We start from the raw sequence: 27,718 nt of genomic DNA, 5'->3' as shown, positions 1-27,718 counted from the left end.
TAAGTCAAAACTTATACGTCTATTTTCCAACGTCTGGAGGTTTAATAAAGAAAGAAGCGGATTGTAAGTTGTGTGAGGTTCTTTAGGTATGAAGTATTTAAATGAGATGTAGCATAAGAATTTGTGTTGTACTTTTTCCAATCTTGTTTTTTACCTGTCTGGGAGAGAAACCAAACAATAGAACCATATTCACATATGGATCGTATTAACGAACAGTAAATCGATTTTAGAGCAAGTTTATCAGTAAAGTCCGTACAACTGTGATTAATAAAACCTAATAATTGATGCGATTTATTAATAATCATGTGAATATGACAATCAAATTTCAGCTTTGGGTCAAATAATACACCAAGATCTTTAATAGGACCAGTTGAACGTAGAAGAGTTAAACCATTTGTAAAGTAATTATAGTTAGTAGTCGATCTAGATCCAGTGAAAGTCATTATCTGACATTTATTAATACTAAGTGATAGATAATTTTTAGTGTATCAATCATATAGGGTATTCAACTCAGATTGAAGTAAATCAGCATCCAGTTGTGAATTAACTATACTGAACAATTTAATATAATTTGAAAACATTAGCTTAGAACAATTTTGAAATTGTATGTCATTAACAGGGCTCGAGACTTGTAGCATTTTCATATTTTTTTGTAGTTTATGAAAAGATAGCAGAGTAAGCAATAAATCCATTTCAGACAAAAATGAACTCAATACTAAAAGTTTTTAGTGCATATTTTTGCATATTCTAGAGGTTTTGCTATTTTTTCGACTATTTTGCTATTTATTGCTAATTAATGTAAAAATCGAAAACTCAGTCCTGCAAAAATACATATTTCGACCACTCATCAGAGATCAACAGTTTTGGGACGTTATAAAACTCATTGTCGATTGAAAAAAATATTCCTAAAATATCCCAATGCAAGTCAATATTGTGTTTATCGTATCTTTTATCTTAATGTTTTTGTTGTAGAAAACATTATTAAGCAATAACAGATCTTTCAAGTTTGAAAATATTCGGAAACATATAATAAGTGCAATTATGAAGGTAAAAATTGTAACTTACTTTTTAATGATTTATTGATTTGAAATAATTATATTTTATAGATTGGCAAAATTCGACACATATAAATTAATGAGAACAGGAAAGAGTTTTTAGTCATTATTTGTAGAAAATTATAACTGTAAAATTATATAAAAATTTTTCTTTAAATTTTAATAATTATAAATTCATAAATGTCTAAATAAAAATTTAAAATAAATCATTTTTAAAGTATATTTTCATATTTTTAGTGCATATTATAGCGCATATTTTACATTTTTTTGGTGCATATAATAGCGCATATTTCATGATTTATTAGTGCTATAAGTCTCGAGCCCTGGTAATTACAGTTATAGAAATCATATGTACATAAATTATAATCAATAGGATTAATTATGGTAATGGGAAAAGAGATAAGTAAGGCTGGATGATAGCTATCGCATGGAAGAAGCGGGCAATCTGACTTATTAACCGATACGTTATTTGCATCAGATAAAACTAAGTCTAAAATTGAACCATTGTTATTAGCTATATGGTTAAATTGAAAATTATTTAAAAAAGACGATTTTGACGAAAATTCTAATTCTGTTAAAGTTAAGTTGGATAAGCTAAGGAAAAAACTTATAGAGCTGGGGAGCCAAAGTAACTTTGAAAGATTGTAGTCACCAACCATTATTATATTTTTTATATATGGTAAACTAGATAGTAAGTTACTAATGATATTAAAATGAATATTATAATTATCGATGTCAGAACGAGGTGGAAAATAAACATTACTTACTAGTATATAAGAAGAATTAATCTTAATTAAAACAAATAAATGCTCAACAGGACTGGCGGGTACAGATAACATGCGAGAAAAATATTTATTATTTACAGATAATAGAACACCACCACCTCTAGAGTAATTACTTGTATTTGATTTACGATCATAGCGATAAGTAGTATAATTATTAAAATCTAATTCCGATATAATGACTTTAGGCAATAACCAAGTTTCAGAAAGACTAATAATATCATATTCAAATAAACATATATTGCATATTAAGACATTTAATTTAGTATTTATTCCGCGAACATTTTGATAGTAAATATTTAAGCGATCAGAAACAGGGCCGTTTACGAGTTTTTTGAAGTAGTTGGGATATCTTTTAAGAACTTGACAATTAGATCTGTCTTACTACCTGTTTTTCGTTTTTCAAGCTTGGCATAGACGTTTCGCAATTGATCACGTTGCATTTAGGTGCGGTCAGGAGAAATATGAACGGAGCTGTAGGTTGGAATTGAACGCAATTTGTGTTTGTTTTTTAGAACGACGAAAACATCAGATGCATTTAGCAGAGTAATTTTTAACGGACGAGGTTTTGTAGATTTTCTACCTAATCTGTTGACGACTGTAGGAGTCATAACAATAGATAGACTATCGAAAATAGATTTAATTACAGAAGAGTCATTTTCCAAGATATTATCATCAGATTCCGGAATATTGAATATAATCATATTACGTGATCTTAACTGTCTGTCGGAAACTTCAGATATTATGTTATTATCTGTTAAGGTATTCATGGACTCCAATTTAGATAAACAGGTTTCTATTAACGTTATTTTATCTTCAAGTAGGGTCGTACAAACACCTAGGTCACGTAATTGATTTGAAACATCGTCAATTTTTCTATTTAGCTTACCAAAAATCTGTTCATGTTTAGAAAGAGTAGTTTTAATTTCAGTAACAGCAGGAAGAATGCTATCAATTTTAGATACATAATCAATATTTGAAAGAATGGACAGAACGGTTTTCTTGATTCCAAGTTTTGCAGCATCACAGGTAGTGCATAGCCATGAAGTAATTCGTTTTTTAAGAGAGTCACCCGAAAAGCTAGAAAGAGATGTACAAGCGAGTTGTCAAACGTTTTGACATTTAGCGCACTTAACTTGGTCAGACTCTGTTTTTTCGAGTAAAACCTTTAAACTAATATTATTACGAATCATTACATTAATTAAAATATCATGTGATTTTTTCGAAATCTTTTTGAAATTTTCGAAATTTAAAAATATGCCGATTAATATTCGAATAATAATTAATAACATATCAATTGAAAATGTTGAGTGATAAATCGATTATAAGAATATATGGATTACTAATAAATCTATGAAGAAAATAATTCGATTATGCCCATCACTAATATCTAGCATTGCGTGACGATATTCGACACTGTAATGAATCGGCTGATTGCAAGTGGCTTCTTTTCAAGTTTTCTGGATAATTTCTCCTTAAAATGCATCACGGCATGGTTAGCATTATAACAACACAATCAGTAGTGCCTGATTTATTTCGAATATAATGCTTTCTATTTTAACGTAATAACCATGTTTATGTTTAATATTTTCTTAATTCGTCTTCATAGAGTTGTTCTAAACTTACTTCCGTGTCATTCTGTTCTGTCAAGATTTTTTTGTATTTTAGAGAGGATGAGCAGAGGGCTTACATTTTAATACTTTTCTGACTATAGACTATTGAACATGTTCTCGGTTTTTTCGCATAATGGTTTTTCACAACCTCTTGAATTTTTCAACTTTTCTTTACAATAATGCGTTTTGAATGTTTCTTTCTTGTATGGCAAGTAAAACCAATACTCCCATCTAGCTATCTCCAATCGTTTTTACTTCTTTGAAATTATTGAATTTAATTTTTAGAATATATAAATATACCTATATGATGTGTATTACTGTTAAGATCAGTTCAACTGGGCGATACGTGATTTGGTTGCATTAAACAGCTAAATAATCAATACTTTTTCCTATATATTATTATTTATTTTGTCTTGGGAATAACTGTCGAACCAACCGATTTCAGAGTACCAATTACATATATATCTTTCAAAAAAGTTGGATAATTCAACAATAAATATTATAAATCGTGTTATTTCGTATGGCTGCAAAAAAAAAAAAAAAATGCTATATATTACTGTACACAGATAATATTATTGTTGCAGAGAATAAAACGAAATAATTCTGATTTGGAGTTATTATTTACTCAAACTATACAAAAAATACAATAGATTACCAAATGGCTTAATTTATATACACAATGATTGAAATGCTACAATTTTGGCCTATGGTCATAAAAATGCGTTTCGTATTATTTCAAAAACTACATTGCTATTACTATTACACGCGACCATCAGCCATTTTCGCCAAAAACATCAGATGTTTCACGCTAATGACGGTGACCTGCATCCTAAAGCTGTATTTACTGTTCGCGTTAGTGAATTCTAAACACATACATGTTTCCCATTTTTAAACACGTAGGAAAATGACTGACGATGAGTGCCACACGCACATTATGGCGAGACTGTTGTGGTTGAAATATGTGAAATATATTGTTACGTTTATAACCTCTGGTTTTGGCAGGTTCTACAATTGAGTGTGTGTGTGTGTGTGTGTGTGTGTGCGTGTACATACATTTGGGTATTTAGGGAATGCGCTCTGGTCTGACATTGATTGCAATTTTTACACACGTCCATTTTTCAATCGTACGTCGTCGAAAAGGAATGAACAAACATTACGAACGCGAAATCACTTAAATTTTTTGTATTTTTACAGATTTGATTTGCTATTTTTGTCAAAAAAAAAAAAAAATATATTTTCATGTATATATATATATACGCAACGATTAATACTTATATAGTTTGATATCAAGTTATAATAAATTGTCTAGTTTTTAGTTTCTAGTTTAGTTTTTTTAAAAAAACGTCTGCAAATTAATAACGGCTTGATCCCAAAATTTATTTATGAACCATAAATGCATCACCTCAGTTATCATCTCTACATATAAAATAACCAAAAGATAAAATTTGGCATTGAAAAACCTCAATATTGTTAAGTTTATACCTTAGTTCTCTGACCTTAAAATTCATGTTGATTTTTAATCTTTCCTGTTCATGTCACTTTATTGGTCGTCATATTATTGTGAAGGCATAAAAAAATTAAAAAAAAATAATTAAAAAAAATACAAATGAAAACTCCAAAATTATATTTTCCAAAAAATAATCAAATTAAAAAGGTGAATGGTTTTATTTTTGGATAAGCCTATGTGTGGTACATATTTTAACATATTGTACATTTATACGAGACAACCGCCATTATAACGTGCATTGTTTACAGAGTTCGTTAAATTTTGCACACACATAATAAAGGGTGGTGATATTTATAAATGATACCATTGTACTTACATATTATTGTTTTCCTACTTGTATTTCATTCGAGTTTCATTTAATCGATTTTTACTTTTCTTCCAATACATTAATTCTGTTCGATAATTCGGTAATCTTTCTTGTTACAACAGTGCATGCAATACGCAACGACATTTTTCTAATCGAATAATGCGCCATTAATTTTATATATTTTGTTATGGCTTTTAGTTGTAAACGAACAAATAATACTAATGAAAATATTAAAATCATAACTAGAAAATGTACTATAGTTTTATAGTTATATTCAAAGACACAAATTTTTACTATGGTTAGATTATTATTCATATTTTATATTGATTGTAAGACCATATAAATTACTATATTCATCGTATAAATATTACAATTTTTGTTATAACTTTTAGTTTTAATTTAGAATTGCTGTTTATAATTGATTGATTTTTAAATGGTTAACCTACTAATTTAATTTTTTGTCGTCCACAGCATAAGTTTATAGTCTTATTAATTGTGGAACACTGACATAAAGAAATTTGGGTTATATCCTATAAAATTTAATTTATGATATAATATTACTCTTATACTACATAATTAACTATATTTAAAAATTAAAATTGCAAACTTTTACAGAATAATGTAGTTTCTACCTTAATTATAATGTATTTTTTTTTATTTTTTACAGAAAATCTAAAACTGATATAAAATTGAGTTTTTTAAGTTTCAATACTTTTAAAACTGATTTATAAATTATATAATTATTATAACTAAAGCGTTAATCACCGAGTATATAACATAATAACATAATAAAATTTACGTAGAAATATATATATTATATATTGACAGTCGATGAAGTATTATTTCTGTAATTTTTCGTGCTATGCTACAATAATTAAAGATCCATATGCAATTTGATTTAGTGCTTTAAAAAAGAAAGGTATAATAAAATTGAAAATATTTAGAAATTACAATAGTTTAAATTAATTTCTTAAGTATAAAAGTTATCAGCAAATCGGTTCCACTTTTTTTCTGGCTTGGTTCAAGAAAGACCAATGTTGTTTATTGAAAATTGTCAGCGATAAAAACATTAAATTTGCCAATTTTTAATGTACACAATTTTTAAATTTGATGTAGTAATTCCAAAAATTATGTTACTTAATTAAATTGGTTTTTTTTTATTACAAGACTCATTTGTTATTGTTGATTGTTTATTAAATACAATAAGATTGACTCAATAATCTCAAAATTTGATATTGGCTCTTCTTGCACCAAGCCACAATTTTGACTCCGATGAAAGGTTTTTTTACAACCTTTTCTTCAAATTAATTGCGATAAACTTTGTTTACTTCTTTAACTTACGTTTCCGATTATTTCACCTTGTTTTAGAGTCAAAACTAAATGCATAAGATCAGTTGACATTAATTTATTTAATTTTTTAATTTTTTTTTTAAATTAACGTTATAAAACTACAATGGAAAGTTATTCTATATTGATAAAGCACATGTATTACTCATCAATTAACATTATACTCGTAATTTTAATACAATAATTTATTTTTAAACACTCTCAGTTAAACCTAAGTATATTGCTAATCAGGATTGCCATAAATAAAAAGTCAATATGTCCAACTATATATTTATATCTTTAATTGTAAGTCCTAAATAATATTTTTTTTTATCTTAAATCAATACCAATCATCCTAAAGAATATAAGTTAGTGTCATAGTTATCTCATGGGATTAATATAAGATACGCCTTAAACAATAATAAAATATAATGGCCAATGAAAAATTGCTCCCGTATGCAATATGAATTTTTCGGAACAAAATCATATTAATCTTATGCCAGTAAATATACTCGTAATTAACTTACCTTTATTGAAAATTAAAAAAAAAATAAAAAAATATATAATTTCTTTCTAATGAATATGTTTGTTTTATGTTATTCATTTATTGAATTTAATTTATAGTTTTATATTATCTTTCTAATTAATCATTGTATTCTATACAAAAATGTAATATTTTAATAGTTTTGAAGTTACAATCAGCACTATGTATTTAAGTTATACACTAGCAATAAATAACTTAACCTGTTATATCACCATAAAAAAAAATTCACTCCTCATTGAAAAGTAGATATTATTGACTATACATCATAAATAGAAAATTATCCAACAAATACTATACTTATGTCATTATCAACAAAACACATTATCCCATTATAAATGAATATATCATCAAACATTTATCAAAAAATAAATCTCCCAGTCATGATTTAATAAATAATTATATTATTAGACAACTTTTCAAAACAGCAATCGTACTCCTTAATTTAATTATTAATTTTATTTTTCATGATTATTATATATCTCCAATCAGTGCTCGAAAAATTATAGTATACTAATATATAACATATTATTATAGTGTTTCATGATTATTAAAATACAATGTACATGAATATTTTGTATTATATTTTATGTAGGTACTTTATATTTTGTGATATATTATGATATATTGTTATATATTTTGAATCATATATTATTCAAGTTATTAAATACCAGATCAATGAGTCAAAGCTGGAACTAAAAAATAAATATTATGTTTATATTTGTCAAGGTTTAAAATCTGAAGTACAAAAAATGTTGTAAAAAGGTTTGATCTGAAAGTCATAAATATTTTTTCTCCAAGAAAATATACATTTTCAATTTTTTTATTTCAGTTTAAAAAATCATGTCTTCCAATTTTTTAACATCCACCTTCATTGTAATTCACAAAATTGTTTTCGATTTTCAATGTTATTTGTATTTTTGCACCGATAAAGTCTAAAAATACAAATCTATTTTGTATTTTAAAATTGATTAAGTTCAAAATATGGATTTTTTGTCATACTTTCATTTTGGTAAAGTCTAAAATAAAAATATGCTTTATAATTATATTGAGTCAAATCTCAAAGGATCAAGGATTTAGTAATTTTACGATACTTTAATTATAGATGTGCAAAGGATTGCCGAACCCTGTCATCAATTTGAAAACACTCAACCATAGTTCTAATTTACAAACCAAATAATCCATTGTATTGCTCATTATCAAATTGTTCATTTATTTTTTACCTTATTTTTCGAGATATTAGGTAAATATTTCTAAAAAGTATAAATTTATTGCTAACTAATTAAAAAAAAACATTCCGAACACAATCTTATTTTAGAAAACAAACACTTCCTTCTTTATATCAAGTATGTTTTTCAATTTAGCGCAAGCGCAATCAACGTCTGTCATGTAAGATTTCTACACATTATTCGTTTCCTACTAGCCCCATATATCTCACAATAAGATATTTTTTAAAAAATCACACTTTTGTAATTGGCTGTGATGAAAAAATGTCCAACCATCAATTCATTAATGCAGTTTCCCCTTTAGGTAGCTCCTATATAGCTTAAAATGTTTTCCTCTGGCATACCACACGTGACCGATAATATCCTAGACACATTTGATAACGATACAGGAATTATTGCCTAAAATGCTAATTTCGAGAATTTTCAAAATCGTTTATACAATCTTCATAATTAGTTTGAACTGTGGAACATAAATTATATCTGAAAGAAATCCGTAGACATTAATTTTATACTTTATCCTGCTATTAGTTTCTCAATAAGAATTAAAAATATATTATCTTATTAAAATACTGACGGATACTTAGGTATTTATTTAAACATAAAACTAAATTAATGTATCTATATAAAACTAAAAGTAGAATCAATTCAACTCAGACTTAAATAACTTAGAAATTTGAATTCTAAATTTTAATCATTAATGTATTTATAACACTAATCAACTAATTCAATAACTTCATCATTTTATTCTTGAAGTAGAAGCACTGGATTTTCCTTTTTATCAGTCTGTCTAGATTAGTTTAAATCAGTTTTTTATTCATTGTGTATTCTTCTAAAGATTGCAAATATTTCTAAATAAAATAAAAAATATACAAGTTATAATCTTAATTCAATCTTTTAATTTAATTATTTATTTCCAAAACTGTAATAGGCTTTGTAATAACTCTAAACTTCTACGTGAATTTCATCAGTAAAAATCTTTATTTTTTATGAAATAAAATAAAAAAAAAATTATATGTTTATCGAAAAAATAATTAATAATTTGAGATAAACTACAAATTATGGTAAAGTCAAAAACATGATTAATTATTAAAACACGAATAGTGTTGTGTTTTATCCGGATAACTTTAATTTTACCTTTTATTCAATCTAAAAGAATAGGATTTAAATTATCCTATTAAATATGATGGAAAAATATCCAAGTCTTTCAGATAATATGACTAGATAAAACTAATCGCTTTAAATATTCGTATTACATTACTTGGGCTTTTTTTTTACATTTTGCCTTTGATAAAATTATTATAAGTAATTAATTTGTGCTGTGAATTAAAAATGTGTCATTTACATCAAGTTTTTTAACTGCCAAAGAAATGTGATGTCAATTACAATATTTTTACGAAACAGTAAATGATAATGATAAAACTTTTTTTACACGGGAATACGGCGCTTTGTATAGGCAATATTGGTACATAAGTGTATTCAAACGATATAAAAATAATTAAAAGTTATGTGATGTAATTAAAAGAGGGATGGGTGAAGATAATAGTCGATAATTGTGCGCGTGAAATTCCCGCAGGTGTATTTGACGAGAGGTTATCGTAACGGCAGAAACCGTTCGATTGCTATACGTATAAATGAAAATCAAAGGATGAATGAGGAGATATATAATAAAATTAATCAGCAATTGTTTCATAAAGATGCAAGGTATTATTTTGTCAAATGAAAATAGACAGTAAATAACCATACGTAATAAGGGCAAAGGGAGGGGGGGCAACGTATAATGTACAAAATAAAAATGTCTCCAATGGGCGCACAGCACGAATATGTTTCTATACAAATATTGATAAATAAAAATGTTGATCTGCCTCAAGACGACGCAGTGATGACTGGTATGATTCACGAAATGATCCACGTCGACAATAAATTAAGGATCATACATGTATAATGGTGATGAGTGTTGTATAATATCAATAAGTAAGACAAAGGCACACGCGTCACGTATACGAAGAAGAAGGCGTCGTATAGTATTAAAAAGGGCGAAGACGCACATGTCACAAAAACGGTTGTTGCCAAAGAAAAACTAATACCGATTGGATTACAACTGGAATACAAAAAAACATCACGAAAAGTGAATAATACGACGGATTTCGGAGCGTGTTTTCCACTCCTGTGATGGCGGTGAAGAAGGAGAAAACATATGTGTTCACAAATACGCGTTATCAAACTAGTTCACGTCAGGACACGCGGTAGTGTTACGAAATGCACCTCATTGTTAGTTCGTAACAGGATCGAGCAATAATAAAGTTTGATTTAATGTAAAAGTTGCAATGCATCTGGTGAAAATGTACACTGCTTATGTGCAGAATGTTAGTATGAAAAAAAGTTGATCTTATAAACGGATTGGGTGATCGAAGGCTCGCAATTTGCGACAATTATCGAATATAATATAAATAAATAAATATAATAATATTATAATAATTATAATATAATATAATAATATAATACATCCATGAAAGTTTTTTTTTCTAATTTAAAAAGATTATCAACGATTTATATAGTTTGCTTCCTTGCTACCACGACATTAATATTTCCCGTATATCTCGTGATCTGCTTCGGCCCGTCTCCAACAAATTTTGCGTAACATAATTTGGTGCACGTTTTACAACAAGACATCTCCGGATATTGCACGTAATGACTTCGTTTTCCCGGTGTTCTAACGTAAGACACAGCTATTTGTGTATATCTTTCATAGTACTAACATTGTCTGATTTACCGCAAACGGTTTCATTACACCCATCTCTCCATATTACCGCACTCGTATCGCTTACGCTTACGTTTTGTCGCATCAACTCGTAATCTCAATACCATTTCAAAATATTCCACCGTAAGCCCATGCAATGAAGTAAGATATAACACATTTTACCTCTGTTGATGACCGACCACGTAAATCAGCGATTCGTATCGAACACGGGATATTATACTGTATTGTGCATCGTTTGAAGTACTATATTTACTCTATGGGTGGTTTATGATTATTGAAGTTGAACGGTTCAAGTAGCGAACAGAAGTACGCTTTGTATAGACAGTATACTCGCGTTATCGAGCCTCCGGTTCAATGGTCGTATATCGTTTTACGGTTAATATATACATGTGTACACTTCTAATAATTCTTCGAGTGTATGCAACGGTGAAAAATTTTACGTTACTAATACATGTGTGTCATCTTTCAAGACTAGTGCAGTAAACGTTTCATTTTTCTGCCATTGGATTTCGGTTTATTGATTTTATATATATATATTTTAATTAATATATTCATATCGAAGTATTTTTTTATACAATTTATTACAACGATATTTTTATATAATGAACGTTGATTTCGTTTGTGGTTGTTAATATCTAATACGTAGAAACCAGTAAGTTTTCGTATTTGTATTATTATTCGTATTATTACTATTTTACCTACATACTCTGATGACCTGCTGGGCGCATTAATAAATGATTCTTCTCGTTCGCACAGGTTTGAACTTATTGCACAACTAAACGACCCAAAATCAAAACAATACCGTTTTCCGTCTATTCTGACCAGGGGTTTTGTTTGTAATTTATTTATAATAACACATTGTGTTTACTAAAGGTTGGGGTCCAGATCTACACAATGTTTTTCATAAAAATAAAAAGAGATAAAGATAATAATATACCTTTAAAATAATAACAAAAGAAAGGAAATGAACGCTTTTATGATGTATGTATTTGTATTGTTATAATATAAAAACGATTTTCTTAGTATTAATTATTTTTATAAATATTAATCACGATTTACATTAAATGTATAAAATACAACGTTGGGTTAATAGATAAATATAAAGAAATTAAATAATAATATTATAGTTGATAAAACCTCTTAATTATTTTAGTTTTTTATTTGAGTCAATAAAATGAAATATAACCATCTATAAAAAAAAATTGTATATTGTAATAATATCAGTACATAGATTGTGTACAAATATAGAAAGTAATTTTATTTTAAGACATTTTTTAATTTTTAATTAATTAATTATCTTATCTATCAGATCATTTCTGTACGGCTCGTCTAAAAACAGCTATTCAACATATTGTCCTATCAAAGTAAATATTCTATAAGGAAGTGACATCATTATTTCTCTCTACTTTATGTTCATCCATGAGACCTCAAAGTTATTTTATTTATTCTATACATTTTTGACACAAATTTCAATGACTCACTAATATTAGCGTAATACCATGATTTTTAAACTGCTAATTATATGATATAAAATCACTTAAATACGATTCATTTATTGGCAAAATGATGAAAAATAAAAATAAAGACACTATTCTTTTAACTTCTTTTAACTTTCATATTACTATATTCCGACTATGTACTTGTTTATTTAATAATAAAGTTCTGCCATTAGTAAATTAACTCAAGTACGTAAGGTTAACATTCGATAAATGTCTCACAATAGGGTCTACATCTAACAAAAAAATATTCAATCATTCAACTCTAGACTGTATTTTTGAGACTCCTATTAAAATCAAAACTATCCCTAACTAATTACAATTGACAAGTAAGTTAAGCTACTCGTACACGGTTAGCTCTGTATGACAATCAATGTGATTGGCAGTGAGTTTGACCATTTGATGACGACTGATAATGATTAATGAAGATAGACAATCTTCATTAATTCGGTTATTTTATAAGTCAACACTTTTGTCACTATTGAAAGTATGGTATATCGTGTAGTTTTTTGTATTTATTAGTATTGGTTTTACTATTTATTAAGGGTATGACTTTTTTTTTTTTTACTTATAAATTTGTAAAACTCTAAGTAGAATATTGAAAAATATGATAGATACAAATTTTATAAATCGAAAATTTAACTCATTCTCAATCAGTCAATTTTGAAGATAGAGCAAAATTATAAAGGTCAAAGTTGCTTGAAAAAAAAATCGTATTCTGAATACGGTTGAAAAATATATTTTTATCGGTGGGTGAGAGAGAAAGAAGTTAACTTTGATGTATTTAAACAATATTATATACATACAATACATAGGGACAGACTGAAACTTTTAGGCGTACACGTTAAATTAATCGAAAATTCTTATTTGTGTCATATTAATTTATCTGTTTACTTTTAGATTATATTTTTAGAATGATATGAACACATTCTTGTTTTAAATTATAGTTGATTTATTTTATGCGGTATACGGATGAAACTCTAATTTGACGATCGAAGAGACCGTTGAAATAGTGATGAAGTCTTAAGTTCGCAGGTTTGTCGGAACTATATTCAAAAACGTTCGTAAAATAATCAGGGCCACCGTAACATAACTACTCAAAACCGGCCTAGTGATCCAAATAAAGAAATGTCTCATATCAATCCACCCCCGCGTAAGCATACCCGCTACTGTTTGAAATTATTTATAATTTTTATTTTCTATGTCGATTGTATATCGCGCTGAGTCTCGTTATGTTAAGATGGACTGAGGTACAAGTTTTTGAGAAAAAGCACGGTCGCCGGGGAGCTGTTAAACGTGAATCAAATATTATGAGTGCCTTAGGTATAATACGAGTATGATTACAAAATATTATCGACTTAACGAGCATTTGTGGGCTTGATGTCTAGGCTTGCAACCGTATATTACGCATTAAATTATATTTTTAAAACTACGTCACATGCAAACTGTGGTTACGTGCGCGTATATTAAAACTCACTAAGTATGTATACATAATATGCAAAACGAGATAATTGCGGTGGTGGCAGCAGCGTAGTTGAGCTCGCGTGCAATATTCAACAGTTTAGACGATGCGACATGAACATCCGCACAGGGTATTACACCGAGAGGGATGGCGGTAATTAATCTCGTTCGTGGCGGCCTCCAGTGGATGGGCTTGAGTGAACTTCGTGGGGCATGTGTTATCGTGGTCTCTACCCAGTCCCTTACCCCTATCTTTCACGGATGAACATCGACGAGGTCGTCGAAGGATATAGAATAATATATAATATAATATATATATATGTCATATATGTCACATTAACTGCATCTACACATTGGACCGCAAACTTTGCCTATAACTTTATACCATCGTATATGAATACATTATAATTGTACACATAATATTATAGTTAAGAACTCGAACAATGATGCGCTCCGAAGTGCGAACACAAATTGTCAAATTGATCTGCACACTACGTATCATCATCATCATCGATTCCGACACTGAAAAGTGTAGCAACCGAGACAGTTTTTTGACGTTTTTTAACGAAACATTTTTTATAGGTTTACCGTGTTATAACGGCTAGACGTGTGTCGTCGCGACGGACAGCTCGATGATTTCACGAAATAACGATAATGTGTAATGACCGGCGTAACGGCATGAAAAAATCCGTGAAATCGATTTCGTTGAAGTCATCGTGACTCTGAAAAACGATAACCTTATTTGAAACATACACCTATTCGTTCCTCTACTTTCAAACCAAACATAAATTCCAAAATCTATACATTCTGCTTGTAATTGAAATTTCAACCATTCGAAATACAGTTTAGTATAACGAATTGGAATCATTCCGTTTCAACGACATAAGAAGAACTCGAATAAACAACGCACAGGTGTCGGTGAGCAACGTGAGTAAGTCTTATTTTTTACCGTTAATTCGTCTCTCCATTATTATTAATACTAGGCGCATGCAACATTTACAAAAACACTGGTGATGCGTAAAGATTTGAATTCAAACTGCAGGAATATGAGGCGAAATCGATTTACATGCGTCTTCGATTTAACTGCTGTTGATCAAATAAAGTTATTGAAAAGAGCATACGAGTATACACTGATCACATGTTGAAATTATATCATGTTCAATTCGCCTAAATTTATCGATTTTTCTATTCGTTAAATTATATTCAGATAAAATAGAAGAAACTCCCCTACACTTCCCGACTACCTAACTCAACATACTATCATCTATGAACGTCCTTTACTACTCATCGTACGTCACATCAGCAATCATCGTCGTATTGTAATAATTATTATATTTACCAATAATCGACGATGATCTGTAGTCGGCGTAGTCATGATAGTCAGATTTTTCGTTCAGGAACCCAGGTATGGTTGATAGGCATGTCAGATGGACCTCGGCACCGAGTCGGTCCGAGACGGGTAACGTGAGTCGCATCGCGGTCGCCGAGTCCGACGCTGCTTTCAAAATCGGTTTCATGTACGTGTCCGGGGGCTGAAAAATATCAGTAAATATTGTGTTATTATTATCATTTTTACTAACAAGAATAAATTACGTAAAAAATAACATGCCACATTACAGACGGGCCAATTTTTAACGGCATACTGTAGCCGTCGCTTTCGTTGCGTTTTTTTTTTTATAAAAATACATGCTAATGATGTAATTATATGTACATAAAGGTTGAAAAAGAAATACAAAGTATACAAGAACTTATTATTTTTACACTATGACGAAAAAAAAAAATAAATAAACCATTAAATATTATATATTTTTATAAAATTACTTAAGCTACTTGAAACTCACAATTAATTAATTCCCTACAAGAGTTATTGTACAACACAGAATTATATTTTTCGATCGTTTTTGTGATGTCAAAAATATAATTATTATGTAATATATTTTTTCATAAGATCATATAAATACGTATGCTATTATGGTTTGAAAAATCTATTAAAGCGGATACTTGTACAGTATTTACATTTGTACGTAATAAAAATAATATTATGCACATAAAAAGAAGGTAAAAAAAAAAGAAGAAAAAAGGCGATTAAAAACAAATGTATTCTAAATTATTCATATGAAATAGTTCTTCCACATTTTAAAACACGAATGTCTTGTTATATGTATATTATATCTTGGATGGACGGTTAACACAATAATTCTCATACACTTCAATTATTTTGTTACAACCGATTTTATGATTACGACGTGTTTATGATTAGTAAATTTAATACAATTGCATCTTTTTCATATTTTAATGATACGTTTCTTTTAAAACTGGTTTTTTTTATCAACATATATATATTATACTTTAAAAACGATAAAATGAGTTATTTCAGCAGTAATTTTTTTTTTTTTGCGATTTTTTCGTTTTAAAATTTGGATTTTGAAATCGAAATGAGTTTGCTAAATTAAGAGTTTTATAGGCTATAAACTTTCAAGTAACGATTTCGTAAGTTTACAAGAATTCACAATTAATTTTTGTTCAGTACCAAATTTTAGACTAAAAATAATAATACTCCATAGAACATTTTTAAAAGTATAAAATATTTTTTATTTAAAATCAATTTAAAACAGAACAACTTACCAGACACCATTATTTAAATGTGATTCTGAAATAAGTATTGAGAAAATTATATTTTCCTGTAATGAACCATTTCACATTTATTGAAAAAAATAATTAATAGAATAATTTACTAATTAACTGAAAATTAGTGGAAATGAATATATATTATTAATATTGAATTGATAAAATTAATTAATATTATTATAGTATTTAAATGAAAACACGTTTTTTAGATGTTAATATCAACAAGTATTGAATGATTAAACGTAATTAACTATTGGTCCCAAGCCAATCACAGAAAACAGATGACTTAAACACAATAATTGGTTCTAACCAATTTACCAAAATCAGAAACTATAAGATGATTACTTGAAATAGTCATAATGAAAAAAAAAAAACTATATTTATTCGAATTAAACTAAAATGAGGCCAATTAGCCCAGCAAGTTGAATTTAATATTTAGCTAAATCGACCCATATTCAGAGACGTTTTTTTATGCAACAATTTTTTAGGGAAATCTTAAATATTATAACTGAAGGCGCTGGACTTGTCTTCATTAATAGTAGGCTGACTTGTTCGCCTCGAATGAATAAGTAAGAATAAAAAATGTGTTATGTGATAATAAATTACCGGGTTGACACAACAGTATTAAATAACAAATAGTATAAAATGTGATAATAGAAAAACAAATATGTAAATGAACAAATTAATAAATGGCTAGATAAATAAACATATAATACAAATTTAATTATAATAATTATAATTTTATGCCTACGGCTACTAGGATAGGAAAAATAATAATTTAGATGAATACGACAATTTGCCTATGATGGTTATGGCCGTCGGCTTTTCCATAACAATGAACAAATATGGTCAACCAATATTCACATGTAGCTTGATGGCGAATTCATCCGGAGGCAACTACTGGGGAACGTAATTATAACAAAAACTTTAACAATACAAATTACAGCCCCACGTGCATGTAACCATCAAGTAATAGTTACCGATGAAAATGCACAGGTCTACAGCCCTGGGAAATTATACAACGAATGAACACCACGTTACTCATAATAGCTGTTTGCAAGTGATCACCCAAGAAAAAAAAAAAAAAAAAAAAATTCAAAGCAATACAATTATGCGGATTGACACTTACCAAATAGCCGACAAAATAAGATAAAATACAGAAAACATGGTTTAACGAAATGGCTGTATACAAACAAAAACGAAAATGTGCATACGAAGAAGGACAGGACAAGAAGAGCGAGATTGTTCCGTCGACATTCACCAGAAAACTATGGCCGTCGGACACCAAAATAAAGATAAAATGCGTCAGTGGCATTACACTAAAACTAATACAATTGACTTTATGAAAATTTTGGAATACTGAGAATATGACTTGAAACAATACGAATAACATAACTGGAAAATTGTAAAACGTAAAATAACAACACATTTTCATGTGACTGATAACGATGCAATCACAGACCAGTCAACCAGACGCGGAGGCATATCGTCACCGCCGATCGTTGCTGCAGCAGCATGATACACCGTTATATTACACGAAAATGATAACACAAAACGGAACAACGATAAATTACAAATAAAAAGATTGTTCGTGGTACGAACATAACAATCTCAATTTTATCGCCTAAATTGTTATTTTCTCACTCAGAGTTGTGCTAAAGATACTGCAGAACGAAACAGATTTTATAGTAATATCCAGAGGCTATAATATCACATTCTTATGTACATTATTATAGGAAATTTAATTATTTACACTCTATTTATTTATTAAACTTCTATGAAAGACTTAGTTGAAAACGTTTAACATAGGGTGCCAAGTTAACCGAGTATAATGCGATGTTATTGAAGTTTTGATACTTGACTAATTTTCGTTTCCAACCAATTATATTGGTATTAAAATCGTAAAACTTTTCGTTGACGATTAAATTGAAAAAGATTTAGTGTATATCTTACGGCTAAATATAGCGAAACCATGTACTTGTTGTAATAATTATTGACGTTTTTCTGAGAAAAAAGAGTCAGACATGTAATAAAACTTAAAATCTTATCCATTATGCTTTACGATTAAATTAAACTGGTTATATTATATAAATTAATTTCACATTTGCTTGTTATACTTTTCAACTTTCATTGAATTTTGTTCGGTGATGTCGTAAAATATTTTTCTAGACTATTTTCCTGCTTAACATATATTAATTTACATACTATTATTAAGTATTGATTGATTATAGGTTTGTATACTTTCGTTCTATGAACAGCAATACGTATTAGTAAACGCGTTATAAAAACAATAAAAAAATAACAATATAAATGTATACATAAATACGAACAAAAAGGTAACAGACTATAATTTGAATAGTTAAACGATTTTCTCGTAGCGTATGACGTTCCAAATTTTTTAATATTTTTTTAATAATTTCATATTTTATTTTAAATGTACAGTCTTTTTATAATATTCTAAAAATATATATACACCATGTAAATGTGTAATACAAAATTGTGATTAATTTTCAATGTCATTGTTTATATCATATATATATATCATTGTTTATATAGGCGTAAGGAAAGTGGCATCCATATCGCCCAGTGCACCTTAATAAGTGTACTGCAGTAGCCCTACCCTGACCTTAATTGGTTAGGGTAGTCTGGTCCTCCAGATTGAGGGTAGAGCGTGGGGCTAACAAGCCCACCTTATAAAAACTTATTTGTTATGATACCATCAGGATAATATCAGCCTCGGCCATAGAGAAACGGTCATAGGACATGGAAATCGGAAAACTGGAATTAAGATATCGACCTGGAATACGTTGAGCCTTTTTAGAACTAGAACTTGCCAGAATTTTACTAATGTACTAGAAACATATGGAATATATATAGCAGCCTTGCAAGAGATAAGATAGTAAGGAAATGGACAGATTAAAGTGGGTAAATATATAATCTATTTCTTTGGAATGGAGGAAAGACACATTTATGGAAGCGGTTGTGCTATGCATGAATTCCTGGAACCATACATAAAATAGTTCAATCCCGTCTCAGAAAGAATAGCAGTATTACGAGTTGACACAAAACCTCTAAATATAGTACTAGTGTGCACACATGCACCAACGGAGACAGAAGATAAGGATATCAAGGATGCGTTTTACGAGGAACTGGCACATACATATGATAATCTGCCAGGGAACGTAATTGAATTAGTACTGGGGGACCTAAATGCCAAGTGTGGAAGAGAGACACAATTTAGCCCAACTATAGGTAGTGAAAGCCTTCATGAGACAAGTAACGGAAATAGACTAAGGCTCATATTCTTTGCAGCGGCAAAGAACATGACAATAAGTAGTACAACGTTTCAACATAAGGACATTCAGAAAGCCATTTGGAAATCACTGGACGGAATAACAGCAAACCAAATAGATCACATACTCATTTAAAAGAGATTTCGTTCATGCATAAAGACATATGAAGCTAAAGAGGATTTAATTGCAATACAGATCACTTCTTAGTAGTGGCAAAGTTCGAGCTAAAGTTACAGAGTCGAAAACAACTAGAAAAAATAAATAGCATAAAGATAAATCTAGAGATGCTAAAGGATGAAGAAATCCAGAAAAAATACTTAAAAAGTATCGGTGAATATATAAAAAAAATTAAATTGAATGATGTAGATAAAGACTGGGAAAAAGTTAGCAAAGCCATTAAACAAATTGCGACTGAAAACATTGGGATGATAAGAAATAAGAAGAAAAAATGGTTTAATAAAAACTGTTGGCAAGCAATAAGAAAAAGACAAACGGCCCGTGAAAACTGCATAAAAGAAGATAGTACAGACACAAAAAAGTATACATCTTAGAGAGAAAGATATGTAAACGAGTATTCCAAAGAGAGAAAAGAAAGTATCTAAGTGAAATATTACAAGAGGCAGAAAGAAAGATGGTCGATGGGAAGTGTTAGAAATTTTTCTAAGACCATAACACAATACAAAATGTTCAACTCAAGTCTAAAAACTATTAAAAATCGTCATGGCATAATACTCATGGAACCTAAAGAAAAAGCCGATAGATGGAAGGAATACTTTACTGAACTGTTGAACGCAGATATCCTAGATAACTCAAAGAGAAGGAAAAACCTATATGGAGCAGAATCAATGGTAAGTGAAGTGACTCAAGAAAAAGTCTATGAAGCAATAAAAGACCTAAAAAATTGGAAGTCACCAGGATCGGATGAAATACCAGCTGAATTCATCAAATATGGTGGAAAAAAGATACAAAACCTTCTTTTTAGGATTTGTCGGAAAATCTGGAAAGATAAAAACATTCCAAAAAGCTGGAATGAAGCCATAGTGGAACCAATTTACAAAAAAGGTGACAAGTCAATATGTGAAAACTATAGAGGAATATCACTGCTTAACTCAGCTTACAAAGTGTTTGCGATAATACTATTAAAACGACTAATATCGTACGCAGATGAAAACTTAGGCAGATACCAGTGCGGATTCCGAAAAGGGAAATCAACAATAGAACAACTTACTATCATAGGCCAAATAATAGAAAAAAAGTATGAATTCCTCCAAAACATCTGGCAGCTATTTGTAGATTTCAAAAAGGCTTACGATAGTATACACCGACAAAGTCTCAACAACATATTGGAGGAAAATTCGGGATTCCACAAAAATTAGTAACTCTGACCAAAATGTTCATGGAAAACACACAGTTTAAAATAAGGATCAAATACACGTTATCAGAAGCCTTCGAAGTAAGAATTGGCTTAAAACAGGGAGACTCACTATCACCTATCCTATTCAATATAGCTTTAAGAAAAGCTATAAGGGAACTGCAATTAGAAACAACTGGAGTGGAAATCGGTCAGCAACACATACAAGTACTAAGCTTTGCAGACGAATTAAATATACTAGGAAACTCCCTAGAGGAGACGGAAAAGGCAGGATAAGCCCTTGAACAAACAGCTAACAAGATAGGTTTAAAAATCAATGCCGAAAAAAGTAAAGTAATGGAGCTGCTAGAAGATGGAGATAACCCTAACACGGGGTTCCTAACTTTCTAAAAAGTAGATGAATTTCGGTATATAAGAGCTATGTTGTATGCTAAAAATGACTGGTTAAATGAAATAGAAGTGAGGATCGTAAAGGTGGAAAGAGCGGCATATGCCATAAATAAGTTTTTAAAATCAAAATTTTTTTCAATGAAGACTAAAACTAAACTATATACAACAATAAGATCAACGCTCACTTATGGCTGTGAAGCTTGGACTACCACCAGCACAAACGAAAAAAGACTTAGGACCTTTGAAAATAGAATTTGGAGGACAATATGTGGACCAACTTGCGATAGCACTAATGCTATACGGAGAAGAAAATACAACAAAAAACTATAAGACGAATTGGGAATAGCGTCAGTTATCAGCTTTGTAAGAGGGCAAAGGATCTAATGGTTAGAACATGCGATGCAGAGAAACGAGGATGATATAAGTAGGACAATCCTAAATTGGAAACCAATGGGAAAAAGACCACGAGAAAGATTCAGGAAAAGGTGGCTGGATGTTGTGGAAGAAGAACTGGAAAGATTTGAAGTACAGAAATGGAGGGAATTAGTTGAGGATCGTGAAAAATGGAGAGATATTGTGATGGCGGCCAAAACTCTAAGAGAGTACTAAGTGCCAGAGAAAGAAGAAGAAGAAGATCATTGTTATGTTTTAATGCAATTTAGAACAAACAACAATTTAATTTTTTTCGTATAAAACCAAAATATGATATTATAGGTACCTACTATTTGAATTCGATAAAACATATTGAAGTTAATTTTTACACTCATAAATCTTTGGTGAAGCAATATAATTATATAAAGTAGTTTTAAAATGAATTGTGAAAATGTAATTCGTGTAGAATATTTTATAAATATCAATTAAGGATTAAAGAACTCAAAACTCTTGCGACATAAAGAAAAACAAAAATGGGGATCTATACATTTAAATCATATATCAGTATTTATACGAGTACACATGTAAGACCTTATTATGTATAATGTATTACATTAATTGGGATGTGTGTAGTTTATAGTATATATTGATGTCCAATGTATAACCGCACATCAAACCTTATACAGCTATGTATAATCAGCATCGCCGGTTAGATCATTTAATTAACATACCTTATAATATATTATATATATATATATACATCGTATTTACACAGATAGGTCACATAAAGTCAGAACAGCCTTTTAGTTTATTCTGGATCAGTCGTATAATTTGAATTACTTACAATTTTTCCGACTTCAAACGGGTGCGCGAATATAATTATATTGTTCCGGAGGTGGCATGGACGAAATCGTGACACAGAGTGAGTATAATATTATAATAGCCGCGTATAATATTATGAACGAAAACTTATTTGTAACGATTTTGGACAAGATTCCGGGTACCTGAGATGGTTTATTTTGAGATTGCGACCCAGATATTAAATATATAAGGTTGTGCAGTTAAAAACTAGCGAAAATGCGTCGTTTTAATGAATCATCCCAAAGTTTGTGCACGTTTACTCGCTACATAATTCACCGTTATTGCTACATCACGTGTTTTATCGTTTCCGATGGCACTAAAAAAATCATAGTTGTAGTTAACAGAATTAAAAAATATTTCATATGAAATATTCATTAATACAATCTTTACTATTATTCTTGATTACTATTCACGTATTTTCAATTTAAACTGCAAATATGTTCAACATTTTTATATATCTTTTAAAGTGCAGTGTTACGTTTTCATGTCACGTTTTTAAAAATACAAATGTATTAGAAAATATTGGGATACCATCTTTTCATAGATAAAACTTTTCCCAAAGCAATTTTACTCAAAATCTATAGAAGTTCTCAGAAATCGACATAAGGACATTTCAAAATAATGTTCAAAAAACACACGTTTACTATAGGTACAGGATATAGGATAGAAAGCAATGAATTTATATTCATACTGTTAATGTACAGCCAAAAAATCATCAGCTAAAAATGCATTTGCTTTCCTAATGGATACATATTGTAATTGAATTATCAAGAAATATTTATTTGTAGCTTAACATTGCTGATTGGATTGACTTTCTATTATTTGTGTTCAGTTTTATTAATATGACCTTTAGAAAACCGTATTTTTAAAGTTAATTTGTATTTTTAAAGGTCAAAGTACAAATACTAATTTTATTCTTTTTTGTATGTCCAGGTTTATATTTATTAAAATGTTATTATTTTAGTAGTGAGATAAAATGGTTTTATTCTATTCGATTTTGTTGATATGTACCAAACATAATTATACAGAGCATTTTAATTTTTTTTAATTTTAACTAATAATTATATTAAAACTGTATAGTTTATGTGTATTTTAATCATATTTTTCTAAACTACTAAATCGATTAGTTAACGGTAAATTTGAAATAATTTTACTATTGCAACACTAGAAAATACTATGATTAAATTTTAGTTCAAAAACTCTTTATTATATTTATTAAAATTAATTATTAATTAATACATGTACACATACAGTGGTGTATAATTGGGAAGAGGATTCGGGATGAACCTCATTCAAAGAATAAAAAAAAACAATCCTATTTTTAAATAGTCAAAATGAAAAATATGCACATAATGAATATTTTAATGTGTGTATAATATGTAGTATTCGTCAATTGTAATAGAATCAAATAACCATTAATTTTTTTCCTAAAGTGTATAAAAATATATTAATTATATATTAATTTTGGCATAAGAACTATGTATACAATTTAATCCCTTTCCCAATAAGAAAATTATATGTACGCCATTGTAAACAGGTGTATAAAATGTATCACATGAACAAAATTTGATCAACATCGTATAAATGTTTCAGATCTAAAATTACAAATATTTTTGTATTTTTGAATATACTATTTCAAGTGTAAAAATAACTGTTTTCTATTTAACTAATGTATTTTTAGTTTAAAGTAAGTTACACCATAATATTCACTATTTTTTATATATTTTAGGTAATTTTTCAAATTAATTTTAAACTACCCGAGAATTTAAAAAATGACTTCTCTAAAGTACCGACTAAATAAGGTATTTTCGTAAGATTGATGTGATAACATGAAACATTCGATTCAATTTTTCAAAAAATGAAAATAAATATGAAATATTATTCTAAATATATAAAACACATAATAGTCAATCCAATATATTCTATATTTTATGAAAAACCTTTGATTTTAAACATTTCTATAATATAATACTTCATGTTTTTTAAAAATCACTTATACAATTAAATTTTTTTTAATATTATACACGCACTACGTATTATCATAATATTTTGGTACTTCAACCACAGATATTATTTAAATTTAGAAATTGAACTATTAAAAAACTCTGATTATATGGATTCCACATAAAATTATTGTTGTTTTTTATTTTACCTTACATTTTTAAACAAATAAAAAACTATTGATTTTTCAATAATTGTACTTCTTTAACATAAACACACTTAAATAGCAGTATAGATTTTCATATTTTAAAGTTTCGTGTATGGTAATTAAAATTATCAATCTTAAGAACTAAATATATACAAGTATTTTTCTAATAAATAACAGTTATTTTCCAAGTAGACTTTGTTTCATATATTTAATTAAAATAAATTTTATCTTTTTAATAAAAAATAATTATAATATTAGTTACTATACATTATATTATCTTCCACTACTTAAATGTTTATAGAAAAACTAAGTAATACGATTATTTTTTCAGTTTTTATTTATAAGTTTTAGTAATCATTATTAATATTCCACGTTTGTCTATTTATAATTATTAATAATAATGAAGATGAATAATTATTGATATTCATTCTAACTAATAAAATCATTTTTAACCAATATGCAATATTATTAATTTTTCATAGTAGACAAGTAATGGTGTTCGCATGACATTAATGTATCAGATTTGCCTATACATAGTGCCGTTTTGATGAAAACGAAACATTTTCCCTTGGATATTAAATACGACGTATTTTAATTATTAACTTAGTAATTATTAAGTTATACAAACAAAAAATGGTAATCCTCAAGCTATACTAAGCTTTTATAGGTTATTCATATTTATGTATTTCTATGAATTGGTGTTCAATACTCTAACAAATTGGATAATTTTATCATTTTAAAAATTACCTTTCTTCCGTTGACTAACCAAGTGATCTCAGGCACTGGTTTTGAAGGTCCTGACGTACACGTGGCATCCAATATATCTCCCACGTTAAACACTTCTTTGGAAATATCGATTGTCGGATCGACGTTTTGAATTTCTGAAAATTACACAAAAAATAATGTTACTTTTTTTCGAGCTACGTGCGTTTATCCATTATGAATATATAACACTGCTTACTTATCACTGTGAGTTCATGAAATTCTGAAGTTTTACTGTATATCGGTGATTCAGTGGTCACTGTGCACCCGTACAGACCAGAAGCATCATGTTGTACGTCCATCAGTGCTAAATTCGAAGAGCTCGTTTGACCCCACTAGAAATATAATGAAAACAACAAATAGATTATATATGAAATTTGCGTATACATATCATTAAAAAACAATAAAATAATCTTCTATTTTATTGTATCTGCGATCGTTTTACTAAATTACATGGAAAAATAAAATTATTGTTACCATTATTGGGATACTGATATCGATGCATTACTGATGCACATGGATGCGCTATCGTCATCTCAAGTACGTCAAATTTAATTAAAATGTAACACACGTACATTTATCATATTTTTTACTTTTATAATTTCAGTACTATAAACTATTATTGCATATGCTATAATAGGAGCCACATAAAGTTTATGTGCATCATAATTTTCTCTTGCATATTTATACGTCTGTTGTTCATAACCATAAAATAACACTACTATGAATAAATACCAACCGAAGTCCTATTGCATTGTTAAGTTAACGCTTCACTCATATTATCATTTATCATATTCCATCGACTATTGAACAGTATTCAATTATTGAACGGCCAAAATGGACTGATATGATTATTCGACCAAATTAATAAACGTATACAACTTATTGTGTACCTATATTTAAGTCGTATTATTATATTTTTTTATTAATTTAAACATCTTTTTAATTAAAATATATATTGAACAGTTTGCTAGAATGATTATATTTTTATTATTTTTGACTGTAAATATTGCAGAATAACAATTGTGTTTACACAATTACCGGGTTTTTAGTTTCATTTTTGAAAATAGATACATCCATATTTTTGGCACAAAGATTATACGATTAAAAAAAAGTACACAAACACCCAGATGTTTAATAATTTTGTTAAATTTTTAGTTGTATGGATGGATAAATAAAATTATAACACATGCACATTTTAATTACACGGCCAACCAACTAAATTTATTGTCAACGTTTAACGTCAAACAAATGACAACAGAATATAATATATCTAGTGTAACTAACAACCTCGACTCGTAGGCGCTATGTATACTGTACAATACCTCAAAATTTTGATCGTTAGTTACACAAAATCAGCCCTATTATCTTACAGAATGTGTTTTTTTATTGTTGTTTAACCCGTTTGACATATAAAACAAAGGTAAAAATTGTGTTGATTTTTAATATTAATATATTTGATTGTAAAAAATCGTGTATTAGATACAAGCGTTACATGGTTACAACAAAGTATACCCACTGGTCAAGTTGAAAAAGTTATTATTTTTTAATTAATTTCATAAAAAAAAATTGAATAGTGATTCGATTTCGGCTGTCATAATATTTTAGTTTTCATCAACTTTTGTACGATATCAATACGCAATGGTTTTTAAACAATGCTCGCATTTTTTAATGCTTAAATTATGCATCGCTTTAAACTAAAAGTCTTGAAAATATGTTTGTATCAATATAAAAAATTCGTTAACACATAGATTTTTGTTATTTACAAAGACAGAAATTCTTTGACGATGGAAATTGTTCTTTTTTTTAATAGAAATAC

The 27,718-nt window shown here is 28.5% G+C and overlaps 1 protein-coding gene across 2 annotated transcripts in view; it reads right to left on the bottom strand.

Moving 5' to 3' along the window:
- Positions 1-27,718, bottom strand: part of LOC112684833 — a 187,744-nt gene that overhangs the window by 6,734 nt on the left and 153,292 nt on the right. Inside the window, exons 4-7 of one of the 2 annotated variants that reach the window (XM_025556534.1) lie at positions 26,099-26,234; positions 25,885-26,018; positions 15,412-15,604; positions 14,673-14,794 (exon numbers count right to left, since the gene is read on the bottom strand). In XM_025556534.1, coding sequence (XP_025412319.1) covers positions 14,784-14,794; positions 15,412-15,604; positions 25,885-26,018; positions 26,099-26,234 — 474 coding nt within the window. In that variant the 3' untranslated portion in view covers positions 14,673-14,783. Of the gene's footprint in view, positions 1-14,672; positions 14,795-15,411; positions 15,605-25,884; positions 26,019-26,098; positions 26,235-27,718 lie in introns of those variants that run through there. The other variant, XM_025556533.1, reaches the window with a different exon arrangement.

Source organism: Sipha flava, unplaced genomic scaffold (genome assembly GCF_003268045.1).
Source record: "Sipha flava isolate LNK unplaced genomic scaffold, YSA_version1 258_pilon_pilon, whole genome shotgun sequence".
NCBI lineage: Eukaryota > Metazoa > Arthropoda > Insecta > Hemiptera > Aphididae > Sipha > Sipha flava.
Note: the sequence above shows the minus strand (reverse complement) of the source record. Positions and strands in the feature narration are given on the sequence as shown.